The sequence below is a fragment of the Pogona vitticeps genome, chromosome 6, assembly GCF_051106095.1.
Source record: "Pogona vitticeps strain Pit_001003342236 chromosome 6, PviZW2.1, whole genome shotgun sequence".
In the NCBI taxonomy this organism is placed as follows: Eukaryota; Metazoa; Chordata; class Lepidosauria; order Squamata; family Agamidae; genus Pogona; species Pogona vitticeps.
Genome location: NC_135788.1, coordinates 1,080,801 through 1,098,352, shown reverse-complemented (window position 1 = coordinate 1,098,352; position 17,552 = coordinate 1,080,801). Strand labels below are relative to the sequence as shown.

General features: G+C 57.6%; 1 protein-coding gene across 8 annotated transcripts in view; it reads left to right on the top strand.

The window, feature by feature from the left end:
* The window catches only part of DHX30 (DExH-box helicase 30), a 31,131-nt gene extending 16,965 nt beyond the window's left edge, over nucleotides 1–14,166 (top strand). For 6 of the 8 annotated variants that reach the window (XM_073002701.2, XM_073002700.2, XM_078378471.1 and 3 more), the window contains 17 exons: nucleotides 406–516; nucleotides 1,992–2,350; nucleotides 3,586–3,709; nucleotides 4,312–4,461; nucleotides 5,068–5,220; nucleotides 6,437–7,258; nucleotides 7,934–8,012; nucleotides 8,312–8,416; nucleotides 8,582–8,757; nucleotides 9,609–9,815; nucleotides 10,590–10,671; nucleotides 10,845–11,038; nucleotides 11,152–11,311; nucleotides 11,879–12,041; nucleotides 12,521–12,619; nucleotides 12,732–12,871; nucleotides 13,780–14,166. In XM_073002701.2, coding sequence (XP_072858802.1) covers nucleotides 406–516; nucleotides 1,992–2,350; nucleotides 3,586–3,709; nucleotides 4,312–4,461; nucleotides 5,068–5,220; nucleotides 6,437–7,258; nucleotides 7,934–8,012; nucleotides 8,312–8,416; nucleotides 8,582–8,757; nucleotides 9,609–9,815; nucleotides 10,590–10,671; nucleotides 10,845–11,038; nucleotides 11,152–11,311; nucleotides 11,879–12,041; nucleotides 12,521–12,619; nucleotides 12,732–12,871; nucleotides 13,780–14,015 — 3,360 coding nt within the window. In that variant the 3' untranslated portion in view covers nucleotides 14,016–14,166. The remainder of the gene's footprint in view (nucleotides 1–405; nucleotides 517–1,991; nucleotides 2,351–3,585; nucleotides 3,710–4,311; nucleotides 4,462–5,067; nucleotides 5,221–6,436; nucleotides 7,259–7,933; nucleotides 8,013–8,311; nucleotides 8,417–8,581; nucleotides 8,758–9,608; nucleotides 9,816–10,589; nucleotides 10,672–10,844; nucleotides 11,039–11,151; nucleotides 11,312–11,878; nucleotides 12,042–12,520; nucleotides 12,620–12,731; nucleotides 12,872–13,779) is intronic. The other 2 variants (XM_078378470.1, XM_073002698.2) reach the window with 1 other exon arrangement.
* Nucleotides 14,167–17,552: the final 3,386 nt, after the last annotated feature.

Below are 17,552 nucleotides of genomic sequence, written 5' to 3'. Positions count from 1 at the left end.
CTTAGCACAGCTCAGCCTGTTTTCAGAAACTTGAGGGAAAAGCCTTTTTCTGCAAACAAAAAGGCTTAGAGGGAAGCCTCCCAGGCGGCCGGTGTTCAAGACGGGGAAGGCAAGAGCTCAAGAAGCTCAGGGGGAAGATGCCTCCGAGAGGAGCGGCCGGGGGGGGCGGGCAGTTGAAGAAACGGGGCGAAGTCAGAAGGCTGGGGGGGGGCAGGTGCAGCCAGAGGACCCTGGGCTGTTCCCAGGGTTCGGCTTCCAGCAGGTGGTTGTCCTTAAGCTGCAGGGAAAGCCCTTGCAATGGGGTAGAGAGCTTTCCTCTTGCCCGCTGAGTTCATGCTCTGTTATAAGGAACGGAAAGCTCAAAACGACATTGTAGGTTGACTGCCTCGGTTCTTCTCGCCCCAGAAGGTCACGCTGCTCATCAAGTGGCCAAAGAATGTGGAAGTGGAAGGGTACGGGACCAAGAAGATCGATGCTGAGCGCCAGGCTGCCGCCGCCGCTTGCCAGCTCTTCAAGGTGATTTGGGGGAGGAAGCGGAAGAGGGGGGGGGCTTTGTCACCACTCCGCACATTCGCTTTCTCCGTGGTGTCCCTGGTTGATGGGTTGCTGAGCGTGGGAATCAAAACTGAGGTGCTTTGGCAACAGGGATGCCTATAACTCCCGTGATCAGGCTAGACCTTAAGGATGGGGCAAAGACTCCCTGTACTTGAAGGCTGCACATCTCCTGCAGGAGCGGATCCCTTGCTTCTGGGTTGGTGGGGAGGGGATGCATGAAGGAGGAAAAGGAAGTCAATGACGTTCTTAGCCCATGGCAGGAGGACCATGATCCATGGGCTCTGTGCATGGACTTTGGCTCCCTCTAGTGTCCAGTTCCAGTGATTTCATCTTTAGAAATAAATATTCTTAGGATTTTTGAAAAATATATTTGTAATATTTTGGATCGTAGATAAGTGAATCAGTGGATACTGATCCCACAGGTAATAGGGTCCTACTGTATAAAAAAAAGTCCATAAGATTCTCCTTCTCTCCTGCCTTTGATCATCTTTTGGGGAGATCAAGAAAAACTTCCCTTAGTCCCCTCTGCCTCACCCCCATGAAACAAGCAGGCCAGGTCATGGATTTTACACTGATGGGCAGTGACCGAAGTCATGCTTGCCAGACATTCCGTGGACCTTCTGGCGTCTTAGGATCTTATGTCAAAGCCGGAGATCTGCTTACTTTTGAAATAATCAGTTACATGACTCAGCTATGAGTTATAAAATATTTTCCACCATCAGTGGCTCCAGAATACTTTCTAAAAAGCAGCTTCATCCAAGAATATGCTCTGGAAATTATTCCCCTTCCCACCTGCCTGAAACTTTGAGGTGAGCTCCTGCACCCACCCCCCAGTTTGGCTGATGTTGTGCCAACCATCTTGATCCTTCCTGAACTGCCGCTTTGAGTGGGGGTGTGGTAACAGAGTGCCAACTGCATCTCACGTGGAAGGCCCCAAGTTCCGACCCTGGCAGCATCTCCCGTTGGGAGGGCAGGAGTCTGGGGAAGGAGCTGGCCGTGGAGGTGATGATGGCCAGAGAGGTTGGTGCTTAACCTGACCAACATTCCCTCTCATTTGTATCCCCGTTGGGCGGAAGCCTCACCCTTCATCCAAAACCTGGGCGTAAACAGGCATCGATCCCCAGCCACCGCTGCATGGCACTGATGGAGCTCTGCACGCCCGCACACCTTCAAGGGAGCCTTGATCCTGACCCGTCACAGGGAACCTCTGTTCTCTTCAAAATGGTTGAACCCCTTTTTGTTGGATCCGTGAGCTAAACGACACGGTCGAAGTCTGGAAGGACTCCCTCGCCCTCCGAAGCGAGCCAGGCATAGGTGGACCTCGGGCTCTTTCCAGAACCAGGGAGCGCCCCCTGCAGGCTTTCCAAGGCATCCCTGGAGGAAAGGGGTCACCGCCCCTTTTCTTCTTGTGACCGTCCTGTGTTTCCGTCCGCCAGGGTTGGGGCCTGCTGGGCCCCCGGAACGAGCTCTTTGACGCCGCCAAGTACCGCATCCTGGCCGAGCAGCTGGGCTGCCCCGACGAGCGGTGGTGCTCTGAGAGCCGCTGGCGCTCCAAGTCTGGCCCGTCGCTGGCCGACCTCTCGACTTGCTGGCGACGGATGGAGCCCGACGAGCCCGTCCAGCCCCTGGAGCAGCACAACCGGCTGCCGAAACCCATCCGGAAGGAGGAGCTGGAGGAGGGCGAGCTGGAAGAAGGGGAGCTGGAGGAGGGCGAGCTGGAGGAAGAGACCATTGACGTTTCGAACTACCTGTCTCTGACGCACCCGGAGGCTCGGACCCCTCCCCGGGACATGAGGTAGGAGGAACTTGGACCCCCGCAGGCGGGTGTGGCCGTTTCTGGACTTTTGGAAGGACCCTTGGACAGAGATTCCCCCCCTTCCCCCTCCCGTGGGGAGTATCCTGATGACAGCAGGCCCAGGGCACGCCCTTGGAGGTCCACTGAAGGGCAAAGCTGGGAGAAGGGCCCCCTTCTTGGACGGCAGTTTCCAGCCTCTGCAGGACGGCTCCTGGAATTACCAGAGCTGCAATCTCAACCTAAAGGTCACAGCAGCAGGGTCTCTCTGGAAGTCCTCAGAGGCATGGATTCTGCTGTTCATGAGGGTGCCGTTAGTTGGTCCTCCATGTGCTTGGTTTCCGGCGTTCCTGGGCCCTGTTCCCTCTGGCACCTGGGGTCGCAGGCGGGACCCCTCCCAAAATGGAAACACAGGAGCCGAGGCCTTTCCCGGCGATACGATGGGGAGCAACGCATGCCGCCGCACGCAAAGCAGCCGGGAAGCACCAGCTTCCCCTTGGGCCCTTCTACTCCTGACAGGGGGCGATGTGCCCCAGGAGGGGTTGGGTGGCCCTGGCGGCGTTCTAGAGTGCTCGGAGGCTCTGTGAGTCACTGTGATGCAATCCCTTCCTGGCTCCGAACAAAGCTGCCTTGGAGAGCAAGACTCGACCTTGAGCCGCTCTGCTCTTTGGGACGCTCCAAGTCTTGCTCAAAGGTGTACCGTTGGCCAGCCTCGGGTTAGAGGTGTCAGCTCTGCTTTTACGCGGCAGAAAAGCAGAAAAGCAGGGAGCTAGTCCCGATGCTTTCCAAGAGAAAACTGGAAGCCAGGAAGACCGTTTCTCCCTTCCCGCTGGGGTAGGAACAGGAATGGGTCCTCATGGAGAGGGAGAGAGAACCTGCACCTTCTTTCATATGTTTTCCAGCCCTTCTCCACCCCCCATCCACCGCCCCCCACTGGCTTTCCTCTGCATCCACACATCTGTTACCCGGTGTGTTCTATATCTCCCTTCAGAGCGCTGTCATTTATATGTGGTTTTGTACATCTACATATGTGTCTGTGTATCTATATAGACCTGTATAGACCAGTCACAGAAGAGGATAGGAAGGGCTTTGGTGCCATCCTGCCTGAGTGTCCCAGGCGCTGGTTTCTCCAGAGGGTGTGGGATTAGGGTTAGTTCCACCGTTGCACTGGCCTGCCGGTCGTGGCAAAACTTTGCAAACAGATGATCCAAGGGCTGTTTCTTTCTTTCCTGTGGCAGGGATGGCTTCTCTCTTGAAATGACAGATGACAGCACGGCCCTCCGGGCGCTGACTCAGTTTCCTCTGCCCAAAAACCTCCTAGCCCAGGTGATCCAGATTGCCACGTCTTCCTCAACGGTCAAGGTGCGTTCCCACAGGAGTGGCTGACGGGAGGGAAGGAGGCCCCTTGAAGAAGGCTGCCCTTAAAGCAGGTAGTGGACCAAGAGATTGGACCTGCCAGGCTCTGAGGAAGAGGTGGGGAGAGTACCTCTTTCAGGTGGCAGCCGTCCGGAATCGAATCCACTGCTCCCGGCTGCAGACAGAGAGAGAAAATGAACTTTGTTTAAAAAATGCAGCTAGTGCAGAATACTACAGCTGGAGAGAAAGAAGGTCTCAACGCAGTGGTTCCCCACCTGGGGTCCCCAAACATTCTTGGACTGCAACTCCCAGAAGCCCTTGCCAGGACAGCTCATGTTGAAAGCTTCTGGGAGTTGCAGTCTGGGGACCCCAGGTGGGGAGTCGCTCTTGTTCCGTTGCAGCTGGTGGTCTGTTCAAAGGGGCTGGCTTTAACCGTAAAAAGTCTCGCACTTCTTCAGGCTCCAGGATCTCCCCCTCCTCCTCCTCCTCCTTGGTCTCCCAGCACATCTTGGACTAAGCCTGTCTGTCCTGGGCACCTCACAGCCAGCAGGGGGGCAGCGCCCTCCCCCTTCATGGGCCTCACGCAAGCTCTTCTCTCTCCTTTCCAGGAGTACATGCAGTTCCGAACGGTGGGCACCAAGACCAAGATCTGCAAGCTGTCGCTACGCTGGCCCTGCCCCATGACCTTCGCAGCCAAGGGCCGCCGCAAGGTGGAGGCGGAGAACAAAGCCGCCGCCCTGGCCTGCCAGAAGCTGAAGGTGAGGGAGGGGTGGCAGGGTGGGCCCAGAATGCTGCCCGGAGGAGGGAGGCTTGGGAAGGACCAGCAGAGCAGCCTCTTCCCTCCCTCCCTCAGTCTCCTGGGGGGGGGGAGGGTTAAAGTCGGCTGGTCCTCCTGCCCTCTCTGCATTTCATCCTAGTAATTATGATGTGCCTTCAGGTGAATACCAGCGGATGCTGATCCTTCCCTGGGTCTCAAGGCGTCAGAAGGGGCTGACTAATCCTGCCTTCTGGTGGGCTCTGGGGCTCCCGTGCCGCTTGCCCACAGCAGTGCAGGCCGGCCCTTGTTCCTGGGCGTGAAGTGGGGCATTGGGCTCCAGATTGCCCACCCGGCTGGCCTCGCCCACTGAGCTGGTCTGCCAGCAAGCAAACATTGCTCAGCCTCCCCCACAGACCCCTTTTAGCGCTCTCTCTGGGATAGGCGGCCCTGTTGGGCTCCAGAGCGAGGCTGGGAAGGAGGTAGACATGATCCTGGTCTTGTCCGTTGCCACCTCTTTTGCTTTGGTCGGAGCTGTTTACCGGGGGCCCTTGGGAGCCCCCTCCCTGTCTCCCAGCCTCACCGTGTCTGTCCGTGTCCTCCCTTCCAGAGCCTGGGCTTGGTGGACAAGAACAATAACCCCCTGAGCCACGCCATGTACAACATGACCTCCCTTCGCGAACTGGGCGAGAACCAGCGGAAGCCGTGGCACATTAAAGTCCCCGAGACGACCCTGCGCAAGATCGAGAACTACCTGAATCACGTAAGCCGTTCGGAAATCGGGAGCCGCCTGGGTCAGACGGGGGTTCCCAACGGAACTGAGCTTGGGTATAAATCCAGAGGATATCTGGGGGGAGGGAGGGAGGGAGGGGTTCACTGGGAGCCCAAGAGTGTGATAGCAGGAGAAATCTTATCATTGATAAAAGTCATGGGCAGGGCGTTCCTTGGGAGCTGCTCCCAGCCTCCATGATAGGACAGCTTGCTCTTTCACAAATGTTGTCGATGACATAAGGTTGAATGGGTCGTCTCTGAGTGATTTTGACCGATATCTTCTATGAGGGTGGAGTCCACATTTGGGGGGGGGGAGAAAAGCCCTTCTCAGCCTTTTGACAGAAGGAGCATTTCAAGCCCCTTGGAAAGACCAGGCGTCATATCCAAGAACGGCTGAGAAGTCAAGGAGTGGGTGTGGGGGGGGGGAGATGTTCTGCTCAAAGTGGCTCAGAGGAACTGGTGGTCGTTTCTCATCTGCTTGAAGTTTGCTGTCAAAGGGTTTGGCTTAGGTGCACCAAATCTTCTTTCAGGAATTCCATCTTTTACTCAGCCACGCCTTTGAAAACTGTCCGGATAATTATCTGACACACTTTCTGGACTCTTCACACAATATTATCCTTCCAGTAATTTTGGGCAAGGTTAATTGCCAGCGCAGCATTGGAATACCTCTTCCATTGGAAATGGGCAGAGATGGTTTTTCCTCCCTCCCCCCCCCCCCGAAAGCATGGGGCTTCAAGCAACTGTGATCAATTTTCATTTTTATGTCAGGCCTGTTTAATTTGCCGAAAAAGTTTACTGAGTAGAACCAAAGACAAATTGGAAGTGGGCTATCCAGTCCAACCCACCCACCCCCCGCTCCAGGCAGGAACCCAAATCAAAGCTGATCCGCCAGGTGGTTGTCTCAGTTTCTCTTGGATGCCTCCAGCGTTGGCACACTCCCCCCCCCCCCCGAGGCCATGGGTTCCTTTGTCATACTGCTCTTAACAGTTGAGAACTGTCTCCTGATATTCAGATGAAATCTGACCGCATGTTGCTTGAGCCCATTATTATGTATCCTGTGCTCTGGGATGATTGAGAGCAGACCCTGCCCCTCCTCTGTAAGATTAGCTGAGTTACTATAAGTTACTATAATGATCTTGAGGGTCCAGCAGAGGCCCCACAGAGAAGGCTGGGGAAGTATTTTTGACTGACTCTGTCTTCCCTTCCAGTATCCTTTGGATGCTCACGAATCTCGGCCGCGGCTTGCCGAAGACATGATGAACTTGAGCAAGGAGTCTGGCACCCTCAGCGATGCCATCACGGGCAAAACCTACATCCCCTTGTCTGAGCTGGAGGAGGCGCGCCTCAGCCAGAACCTGCTGGCGGTTTGGAAGAGGAGGGGCAGTTCCTGGCAAGAGAGCCACCCACTGCCGGTGGATTCCCACAAAGAAGCCATCCTCTCGGCCATGGAGCAGAACCCGGTGGTGGTGATCGCCGGAGACACGGGCTGCGGGAAGACCACCCGCATCCCCCAGTTGATGCTGGAGCACTACATCCTGGAAGGGCGCGGGGCCCAGTGCAACATGGTCATCACCCAGCCTCGGCGGATCAGCGCCATCTCAGTGGCCCAGCGGGTGGCTCAGGAGCTGGGCCCCAACATGAGGAAGAACGTGGGCTACCAGGTGCGGCTGGAGAGCAAGCCCCCGGCCCGGGGAGGGGCCCTCCTCTTCTGCACGGTGGGCATCCTTCTCCGGAAGCTGCAGGGCAACCCCCACCTGGAAGGGGTGAGTCACGTCATCGTGGACGAGGTGCACGAGCGGGATGTCAACACCGACTTCCTCCTCATCCTGCTGAAGGGCATCCAGAAGCAGAACCCCCACATCCGGCTGGTGCTGATGAGCGCCACGGGGGACAATAAGCGCTTCGCCCAGTACTTTGGGGACTGCCCGGTGGTCAAGGTCCCGGGCTTCATGTATCCCGTGAAGGAGTACTACCTGGAGGAGATCATGGCCATGCTCGGGCGCGGCCGGAATTGGCAATACGAGACCAAGGTGAGCCCGGGGCGGCGTGATGAGCGGGCCAGGCAGTCACGGGCGAAGCGCTCTGGGGCCGTGTACCCTTCAAAGCCAGAATAAGACCACCCGTCTTCCTTTTCAGTGCAGCGTGGGTGGCGTGGTTGAGCCGAAAGGGGACGTAGGCTCTGGTAGTCGCTACATCTTCGCCCTACAGATTTGTAGCCCAGTCCTGTACACGGTCACGTAGCCGGGACTCCCTCTCATTCAATCGCTCTATGGTGTTGCGAAGCAAATGCCATTGTGTGTAAGGGGGTCTAATCCTGGGTAAACAGAAGGATTTTTTTTTAATCTCTGGGGATTAAGATTCAGGATGCCCTTCCAGTTAACTTGGGGGGAGGGATTTAAGGCGTCAGGAGGATCCATCTAAGGGGCTGATGTTTCACAGGTGTTTATGGGTTTCTCTGAGAACTTGAGCTTAAGGATAAAGGATCTGGCAGCAGCTTGGATGCCGGCCCCAAAGAAGGAAAGTGCAGAGGACGTACGGGCCCCTTTGACCCTGGCGTGGGTTGAATGTGGCGAATCATGCTGCCTTCTTTTGTTTTCTCTGTCCAAGGAGAGTTGGCTTCCTGGAATTCTCCAGAGCGATGGGTGTGCGCAGGACGGGACCTCAGTTCCTGGGGGGGGGCTGACCGTTGTTCTTTCCTTCCCCAGCAATCAGACGAGGAGTGTGTCCTTGACCTTGAGCTGATCACGGACCTCATCCTTCAGATTGATGCCCAAGGAGAGCCAGGTAGGCGGTGGGACCTCAGCCTGCAGCCCTCTTCCTCCTCCTCCCTCCCTCCAGGTTGCCCTGAGGCCTTGGGCATTTGCCGAGAGAGAGAGAGAGAATAATTGGAGCCTGTGCTTTTTCAGACAGGAGCAAAAGTCAGACCAGGAATTAAGCAGAAATTATGGAGAGCGTTGTCTCTTTCTGATAGGAGACCTCACGGGGGAGGGGGGTGTAGGTGTTGCCGTGGGGCGCCCGTACGAGGGGAGCGTGATGGCAGGAAGCGTCAAGGCGGCAACGGCCTCTCTCCTTGCTCGTTGCAGGTGGCCTCCTGTGCTTCCTTCCCGGCTGGCAGGAGATCAAGGGAGTGCAGCAGCGCCTCTTGGAGACGCTTGGATCTCACAACAGCCGCTACCTCGTCTTACCAGGTTGGGCGACTGTTTCCACCTCTCCCGTCTTGCCTTGGGTTTGAGCGGTGGTGGTGGTGAGGTGGTTGTGCTTGACTGCCTCAAGGACAGCCGTGTGTCTCGTGATGCTCCTCCTGGAGAAGGCGGGACTGATGGTGAGTCTCCTGTCTCTCCTCCTCCTCTTAGTTCATTCCAACATCCCCATGATGGATCAGCAGAGCATCTTCCAACGTCCCCCTCCGGGCGTGAGGAAGATCGTCCTGGCCACCAACATTGCCGAGACCTCCATCACCATCAACGACATTGTCCACGTGGTGGACAGCGGGACCCACAAGGAGGAACGCTACGATCTCAAGACCAAGGTTAGTGGGGTTTTTTTGGGGGGGGGGACATGTTGCTCTGCTTCCTGAAGGTCACCCCAGGCCCATCTCCTGGTTGCTGCGTCCCACCCCATCCCAAAGGCCAGCCATTCATCTTTGTATTTGTGTTTTTTAACAAAGTTGGTTCTGGTAAGTGCATGGGGACATCTGGGAACCACTAAGGGTTTCTTAATGAGCAGCAGGGTGGATGGAATTCATCCCTCTTTTGAAAAAGAATACTGCTTGTACCCTACCTCAAGGCCCTTCAAGCATTCTCTGGGTGGGTTACAGTTTTTTTAATTATGGAGGCTACCCATTGCCCACCCCCCACCGCCCACCAGTGAGCTGGGTACTCAATTTACCAATCTCGGAGGGATGGAAGGCTAAGTGAACCCTGAGCCGGCTACCTGGGATTGAATTCAGGTCGTGAGCAAAGTGTGGGCTGCAGTTTAACCACCGCGGCCCAAGGCTCTTAGCCTTCTGTTTCTTAAGTCTTACCTTCTCATATATGTCAGACAACTACACAAATGCCGGCGTTCCCTTGAACTAGTTTCTCCAGCGTTGTGCTGGGTGAGTGCTCGGAGGCAGCTTTTGTGAGGTGCCCTCAAAGGTTGTGCGGTTTCCATCCCATACCACTGGGGGTGAGCGGGGGGTGTCAGAATGGTGCTGTTCTTGTACTCCAGATGTCCAGCCACGTAGGGTGCTGTTCTGTCCAAAGATGTTGCTTGGTTGGCTTGCTTGCTTGTTTCTTTAAAACATCTTTACTCCGCCGTTCTCCTTGAAAAAGGACCCAAGGCGGCCTGATCAGAGCAGGAGCAGGTGACCGGTGGGGTCCTGACTTCCTCTTTCTCCAGGTCTCCTGCCTGGAGACGGTGTGGGTGTCCAAGTCGAACGTCGTCCAGAGGCGAGGACGCGCCGGGCGCTGCCAGTCGGGCTTTGCCTACCACCTCTTCTCTCGCAGCCGCCTGGACAGGATGCCCACCTTCCAGGTGCCCGAGATCCTCCGTACACCCCTGGAGAACCTGGTGGTTCAGGCCAAGATCCACATGCCGGAGAAAACGGTAGGTGGCGCACCTCGAGCAAAGGGACCCACCTGCCCGCCTACCTTCAGGAGTGAGAAAAGTCGGTAGGGTTCCCCCGTAACATCCCCGCCTCACACACACACCTTTGGTCATCTGGGGGTGAGCCAGGCTTGAAGGAAGGCAGGGAAAGCCGGGCCATCCGTGTCCTGTGGTTTCCCTTCTCTTTGCCTTGCTCTAGTCAGCGGCCGGAAGGTCCCGCTTTCCCTGGAGTGGTTGTGGAGGCTGGGGTCCTGTCCTGGCTACCTTTTTGTTTCAACCGAAAGCCACCTCTGGTGGCCAGAAGGGCTCAGGGCCTGCTGGTCATTCCGTGGATTCCACCAGCCGTGTTTGGTCTGCACCGCTGTGACTCGAACACTCGCCGTCTTTCTGAAGAACTTGGCCATTGTCAGGTTTTAGAAAGGCTGGCCTAGAGATGAGACCGGATGGGTCACGCTGATTTTGGACCGGAAGGCTTTTCCCGGGAAGGCCCTGCTGGGCCGTTGGATCCGCTCGTCTGCCTGGCCCAGGCATAGACAATCAATCGGCTGGAGTCTGCAGGGTTTTGTCTCCCCCCCTGCCTGGCCCGGCCTGGCCTCCTTGGGGTCTTTGAAAAGTGGTTCAAAAGCCAAGGCAAGGGACTTGTGCATGTTCTGGCCTGGAGGATGGGAAGCAGCCTTCCTCTCTTCCTCGGCCAGCGGCTGGTGTTGGGGCTGGAGGGGGGACCCTTCCCTTTGGGTGAGCCCCCCGTTGGGTGTCTTCCCCTTTCGATCGCAGGCGGTGGAATTCCTCTCCAAAGCCCTGGACAGTCCCGACATCAAAGCTGTGGATGAGGCCGTGATCCTGCTGCAGGAGATTGGTGAGCCCTGAGGGCGTGGCCGACCCCCTGCCAGGCGTGGGTGTCCTGATGCCTGCGGGACCAGGGGGTGGGAGGGCGGGGGGGGAGAAAGAGTGACCTGCTCTTTTTCCTGGCTCCCTGCTGTGCCGTTAGGGCCACCTGCCCGCCTTTCCTGATGCTGAAGGCCCTTTCAGGTGTGCTGGACCACCGGGAGGCCTTGACCACTTTGGGCAAGCGCCTGGCTCAAATCTCCACCGACCCCCGGCTGGCCAAGGCCATTGTGCTGGCCTCCATCTACCGCTGCATCCACCCGCTCCTGGTCATCGTTTCCTGCCTGACGCGGGACCCCTTCAGCAGCAGCCTGCAGAACCGCACCGAGGTGGACAAAGTGAGTTCCCGGGCAGAGAGAGCAGCAGCACGCCGGAGGTATTGGGGTGGATGCAGCCCCTGGAAGGGGAAGATTGGCCGTCCGCCTGAGCCGCTCTCCTTTTTTTTCCCCAGGCCAAGGCCGTTCTGAGCCGAGAGAGCGGCAGCGACCACTTGGCCTTCGTGCGGGCAGTGGCGGGCTGGGAGGAAGTCCTCCGGCGCAGGGACAGCCGTGCCCGGGACAACTACCTGCAGGACTATCTCCTCTACGCGCCCAGCCTCCGCTTTATCAACGGTGAGCCCCTCCGGACGGGACCGGCCCTTGAAAAACAAAACACCTTTCCTCCCAGTGGTGGAGGACCTCTTTCAGGGATAGCCTTGGAGTGAAATCACTCGGCAGCTGCTGCCGCCTCCTCCTCCCCCTCCCTGTGGTGGGGGGGGTTGCATCTCCTGCCATCCCTGGCGGGGGAATGAAACAAAGTTCTCTTGGGTTTACGGGGGGTCGTTTCCAAGGCCGTAGGACAACCTCCAGGGGCCCTGCCCGGCTCTGGAGGAAGCCATTGCTGGGCCTCCAGGATGGGAAAGGCTGTGGATGGCCCCTCCTTGCTTGGAAGGAAGGACAGTTGCACAGAGCCTGGGTTCTGCCTGCTGGGCCCAGCAGCCGAGCTAAGAACAGCTTGTTGCAGCTCCTGCCTTCTGCCTTCCCCTGCCAGCCAGCCAGCCAGCCAGCCAACGGTGTTACGAGCAAGCCTTTAGCAACCTGAAAGAGGGCAGAGGGAGACCACCACCACCGCCGGGGAAAGCAAGGGCCTGGCGCTTTCCCTGGCACTGACGCTCAGCTCTGCCCCTGTCCCCCGTACAGGCCTCGTGAAGCAGTTCTCGGAAAATCTTTACGAAGCCTACCTGGTGCCGACGCCCATGGACTGCCTCCTGCCCTCCTCGGCCTGCAACCAGTACAGTGAGGAAGAGGAGCTGGTGAAGGGCGTCCTGATGGCGGGCCTCTACCCCAATCTCATCCAGGTGAGGTCATCCGCTCCACCTGGGCAAGGGAGGGCAAGGGGCTTCTCTTGCGGCGGATGTTGCGGGGGGGGGGGGGCAGAAGCCACGCTTTACCGGCTTCAAAGTCTAGTGTGATCCTGGAGGCTTGCATGTTGGCCAAGGGGTTGGGGGTGGGTTCACAGTAACACACACACCGTTTCGGAGGAGAGAGGTTTCTCCTCTTCAGCAGAAATGTTGGCATTAGCAGGGGGGGCCAGGGCCACTCTCCCCTTGCATGATGGGGGGGTCCTGTGGATGAATTTTGGGAGCCAAGGGGAAGGGGGGGCATAGCTGGAGTCCCAGGGCCCTTGGGTGAGACCCAGCACCCTCCCCTTCCGTGCCGGGCTGCAGAGGAAGTCCGGCCCCTCCCACAAGTCTCTCTCTTGCCACACCGGTCCCCGAGTACCTTGTCCTTGCCCGTCCGTCAGTCAGCCCGTCTGTCTCTCTGTTCATCTCCCCAGGTGAGGCAAGGCAAAGTGACCCGGCAGGGGAAGTTCAAGCCCAACAGCTACACCTACCGGACCAAGGCTGGAACGGTTCTCCTGCACAAGTCGACGATCAACCGGTGAGCCCAGGCGCCTCTTTTTTGGCACACAGCAGGCGGGCGGGCGGGTGCTTCTCCTCTGGGTGGGAAAGCGTGCCCCCGGTGTCACCGCAGCCCTCTCCTCTCCCTGCAGGGAAGCGTCGAAGCTGTACAGCCGCTGGTTGACCTACTTCATGGCGGTCAAGTCCAATGGAGGGGTCTTTGTGCGCGATTCCTCGCAGGTGCACCCTTTGGCCGTGTTGCTCATGACGGATACGGACATCCACGTGCGGGGTGAGTCCTGCCCATCCGCCACCTCATTCGCTGGCCCGCCTATGGAGGTGGGCCCGCGGGGGGGGGGGGAGTGATCCAGTTTGTGATGAAGGAACTTCCTTTCCCCTTCGGACAGAGTCGGGTCTTTCATGTCAGCTAAAAGCACCTGCTCAGGTGCAGTGTCTGTGCGCCGCGAGGCTTGAACTCTGCGGTTGGGCAGGGAGGCCTTCCGACCAGGTCCTTCCCAGCAGGGTTTTCCTCCTGGGGGAGAGAGACGCACGCCCTCTGCGCGGCTCTGCAGGCTTGGGAGAGGGTTCATCCACCCTTCCTGCTGGGGGCTCCCCCTGTCCAAATGATTTGTCTTGTGTTCCGAGGAGACCCTTGCACTGCCCATTAAGGTCAACGCTTGTTTTGCTTGTATGATGCCTTTCTAGGCAACCTGCCATAATTCTAGAGTGTTAACTTTAATATAGAAGGCAGGAGAGGAGGATGCTAAATTCTCACTGGGTGTGAGATCGTAAAAACAGGAAGAAGTTAAGGACTGCTGATCGAGGAGAAAGAAGGATGGGATTCACAAGTCCCCGGGCAGGCGGTGGCCGAGGTCCCAGTTCTCCCCTTGCGGCCACGTCTGCTCGCCTCCTGTGTCCCCTCCGGCTGTCACCCCTCTGGTTACCTGGGGGGGTGTAAGGGGGGGGAGCCTGTGTTTCCTCCTGCTGGTCTCTGTTGTGTAGAATTGTGAAGGTGCTTCCTGGCTATGGCCACACTGCAACTCAGTCACCAGAGGGTTTCTCTTAACGGCACAGACAGCACTAGATCTGGAGTGCTCAACACACATACACACACACCCAACCCTGAGTCATTTCTGAAGGAGGGAGCTTTCCTGGGTTGCCCTCTTGACCTCCTGCCTCTCTCTGTCCTTTCCCCCCAAGATGACGGCTGGCGGGCCACGGTCTCCCTGGTGGACAGTGACCTCCTGGTGCTGGAAGGAGACTCGTACACCATCCGGCTCTTGCGCGACTTCCGGGTGGCCCTCTCCAGGATGGTGGAGACCTGCCTTTGCTACGAGATGGCGGCCATTCCGGGCGACCTCCACCACCAGCACAGCCAGCTCCTGGACATCCTGGTGGACCTACTCAAGGGGCCGACAGGCAGCTTTGGAACCTAGATCTCTTTGGGCAGCTGTCGCTGCCGCCGCCGCCGCCGCCACCACAGAGAAGGAGAAGCTGGAAGAGGAGGAGTTGGACCTGGGGACTTGTAATTTGTAAAAAGATGTTGACAAATGTTTATTTAAATAAAGTTCTCTTTATCCCTTGGGACACCATCTGTCTCCATCCCAGAAGATGCCGCCACCGACGCGTCGGGCGGTTGGAGAAGAAAGCGCCAGCTCCTGCCGGCCGGGTGTGGCAGGGGAGGCCGAGCGCACCGGCCGAGGACAGCGCCCGTCCAGCTTCGAGGGCAAGGACCGACGGCTCAACGCTCGCCCAGAGGGGAGGAACTGCCAGGGACGGTGGCCCCGGCCGGTGGTTCCAGGTCTTGCAGCTGCGAGGGGAAGAGCGGGCCCCCTTTTAAGGCCCTGCTGGAGGGGGCAACGCCTGGAGGCCCCTCGCGTCGCCGCTCCTTTTCCAGAGGGTGAACCGTCACCGCGGGGCTTGAGCGGGCAGCGTGGGGCCGTGCCCCTCGCCACCAGGGTCCAGTGCAGCTCTAGGTTGGCTTGTCCTGAGACAGGAGCCGCCTGGGCCCGGCGGCGGCGGCGGCTGCTTCCCTCACATGGGTGCAAGCACCTTCTCTTGCCCTCCTTCAGTCACTGCTGGCGGCAGAAGACTCAGCACCAAAGCTGCGAATGGATGCAGCCGGGGACGGACGGCATGGCTCTCCGCGGCTGGGCCTTGCCAGCGGCAGCGGCCAGTTGGGAGGTTCTGTGGCCGGAGCCTCTGCTTTGGCCACGGATGCTTCCTTCTCTCTCTCCCCGGCCCCTTCAGTGGCATGTAGGTGCATTTCCCAGTGGGGCTCCCAGTCAACTGCCAGGCAGGCAGAAATCTCGACGCTCCTTCCCAGGCCTCCACCGTCGGCCCTTCCTTTCTTTTTTTATTTTCCCCTCCTCTTTTGCAGCTCTCGGTTGGCCAGGGACCCAGCGGCTCTGCTTTCCTGATGACTCGGGCCAAGTTTACTTGTGTGTCCGCAGCAGCATCAGAACACAGCCAGCGGGAAAGCGGCCATCAGTGGGAAGAGAAAACTGGCAGAGGGCGAGGCTTAATCCTGCCCTGCAAGGTCTGCACCTCTGGTCCCTTGAAAGCCGGAACCTTGTGACGAGACGGAATGGAGCCTTCCTGTTCAGGGACGGCAGGAACAGTGGCTGCCTCGAAAGCCCTCTGGCTGGGTGCAGCAGACCGTGATCTGTGCTCTGTCGGAGCAGCCCTCTTGCCCAGTCCAGGGGCTGAGGACCGTGTGGCCCTCTGGATGGGGTTGAACTGTACCTTTGTCAGCCCCCGGGCGGGCGAGAGGCCGCGAGCAACTCTTGGCCCCATCAGGGAGACCTCCTGCGAGGACCCCTCTCCCTGCCGGCCCATCTCTGCGTGGCTGGCGTTGTCCCGTGTATCACAAACACAGTGCTCATTTGCTCCACCTTGGGGGCCCCCCCACGTGTGTTCTCCCAGCTGGAGTGGTGGACAGTGGAAAGGGAGGGGGGGTCTGGGGCCTGCCATGACCCAGTCTCTGTGTGTGAGGGGAAGAGGAACTGACCAGGAGCGATGGGTCCTGAGCCGGTCTGTGGCTCGGAGGGCGGGGTGGGCGCTTCAGTGGCTGTTACATGGATCTTTTTACAACCTCGTCTCAAGACAATAAAAAGAGGGACAATGTTGTCATCGCTTTGTGGCTCTTCTGTTGTCCAGTCGTGTGTGTTTTGTGCATTCTCCCTCCCACAAGATGCAAGATTGTCCCGCACTCTTTTTCTCATACTTTTCTGCTTAAAAGGACCCAAAGCAGCGTTTCACCGTGACCCAATTAAAGAGAGAAAGAATGTTCCTTTCGTTGATTTGATTATTTGTACGTCACCTTCCCCCCAAAAAGGACTGCAATATTATTAAAGCAACCCTGCGATAAAAGGTGGCTAAAACCAGGACCGGGGGGAGGGAGGGGGGAATTTACTGGTTTTCCATCACAGTTAGAATTCCCAGTCGGCTTTTGGCAAATGTAGTGGGAAAGCACAATTTTTCCAGGTTCTGCCTAGAATGAAGAAGCGCCTGGAATTACCCCACCCCACCCCAGTCTTTTGATAAGCCAGGGGGAGTGGCGGGTTGTTGTGCAACTCACATCACTTGCCTGAATGAGGTTTGCGCGGCTGTTTTGCTGACCTACAGAATCCATTGAATTCTTAACGCAAACTTCAGCTCCGTGGTACAAATGGCATTCTCAAGAGACGGCGGGCGTTCAGGTTTTTTTTTAACTTAATGCAATCACACCTGCCAAATGTTTTGGTTTAAACAGATACGCAGATGAATGAAGTAGCAAGCCATCTCCGATCAATGAAGGATAAAGCCATGCGTTTGCGTCAGGCCCACGGACAGTCCTCTTTTTGCAGCCGGGGGGGGGGGTGTTGTGACTCCCAGGGTGCCCCACTTGGACTGGCGGTGGGTTCTGGGAGTTGTTGTCTAAAAGAAGTGTCCCCTTCTCTGCCCGTTGATGGTGTCGTGGCCTGCCTGTGTGCGAACAGCACAGGACAGCGGTGGTGCTGGAGCAGACGTGGTCGGTGGTGGTTCCTTGTTCGCAAGGTAGGATTCTTCCACAAAAGGAGAAGGATCCAGCAGCACAAACGACTCAAATGCTTTGATACGCTCGTGATGATAAATAACACACTCCTCTAACTGGCTCTAAAGGGACTGGAGAACGGGCAGCGTAAAATGCCAATTTTTGGAACGGCTTCTGGGACTGGACTGGCTTAACCTCTCTTTCCCGAGTGAAACGGAATTCCCGGTGTGGAAAAGAGAAGGAAGACCTGCTGAAAAAGGACCCGGGCGTCTTCTGCCATGGTCCATTTCCTCGCTTTTCCAGAGTTGTTTTAAGAGCCTGGACGAGAGGGAGCTTGTTCGTGTACATTCAGTTTTGTTAGCTTTCCTGAAACTCCAGCCGGAAGAACTCTTACCTGTACCGTCCTGCTCACAAATTCATGTTGCCGCATTATATGATCTTGCATGCTCCATTTCCTCCCACATAACTTCAGGTCATGAAGGGATTTGGAAAGGCTGTGCCATCATGACCCTGTTCGGATCGAGCGCTGTCTCTCTTCCCTACCTGAGTCTGGCAGGGCTGGACAGCCGCTGGAGCACAAATCGGGTCCGCAAGCGCCTGAATGGAGGGAGGCAGAATCCCTGCGCGGAGAGGAAGACCCAGGGGAGAGAAGGTCCTTGAGGGAGCGGCTGATCCGGCAAAACTCTTCTTGGCCAGAACGTCCCAGCTAGCAGGGGACCCACATGCCCTCTGCCTAGGAGGTGATGTGGGGCTGCCCTTGAAGACTGCCTGGAACGGTCGGCCACTGCAGAAGGCAGCCAGCAGGACTACAAAACCTGCACACCTGGGCTTGGGTGCCTCTCATAGACTCTGAAGGGGCTGCACTATTTGAATCCTGTTTGATTCGGATCCCACAAGCAAAGGCTGGTGCTTAGAAAGCTTTGGACCCACGGATCTGCAGGGGTGCCTCCCCTCCTGT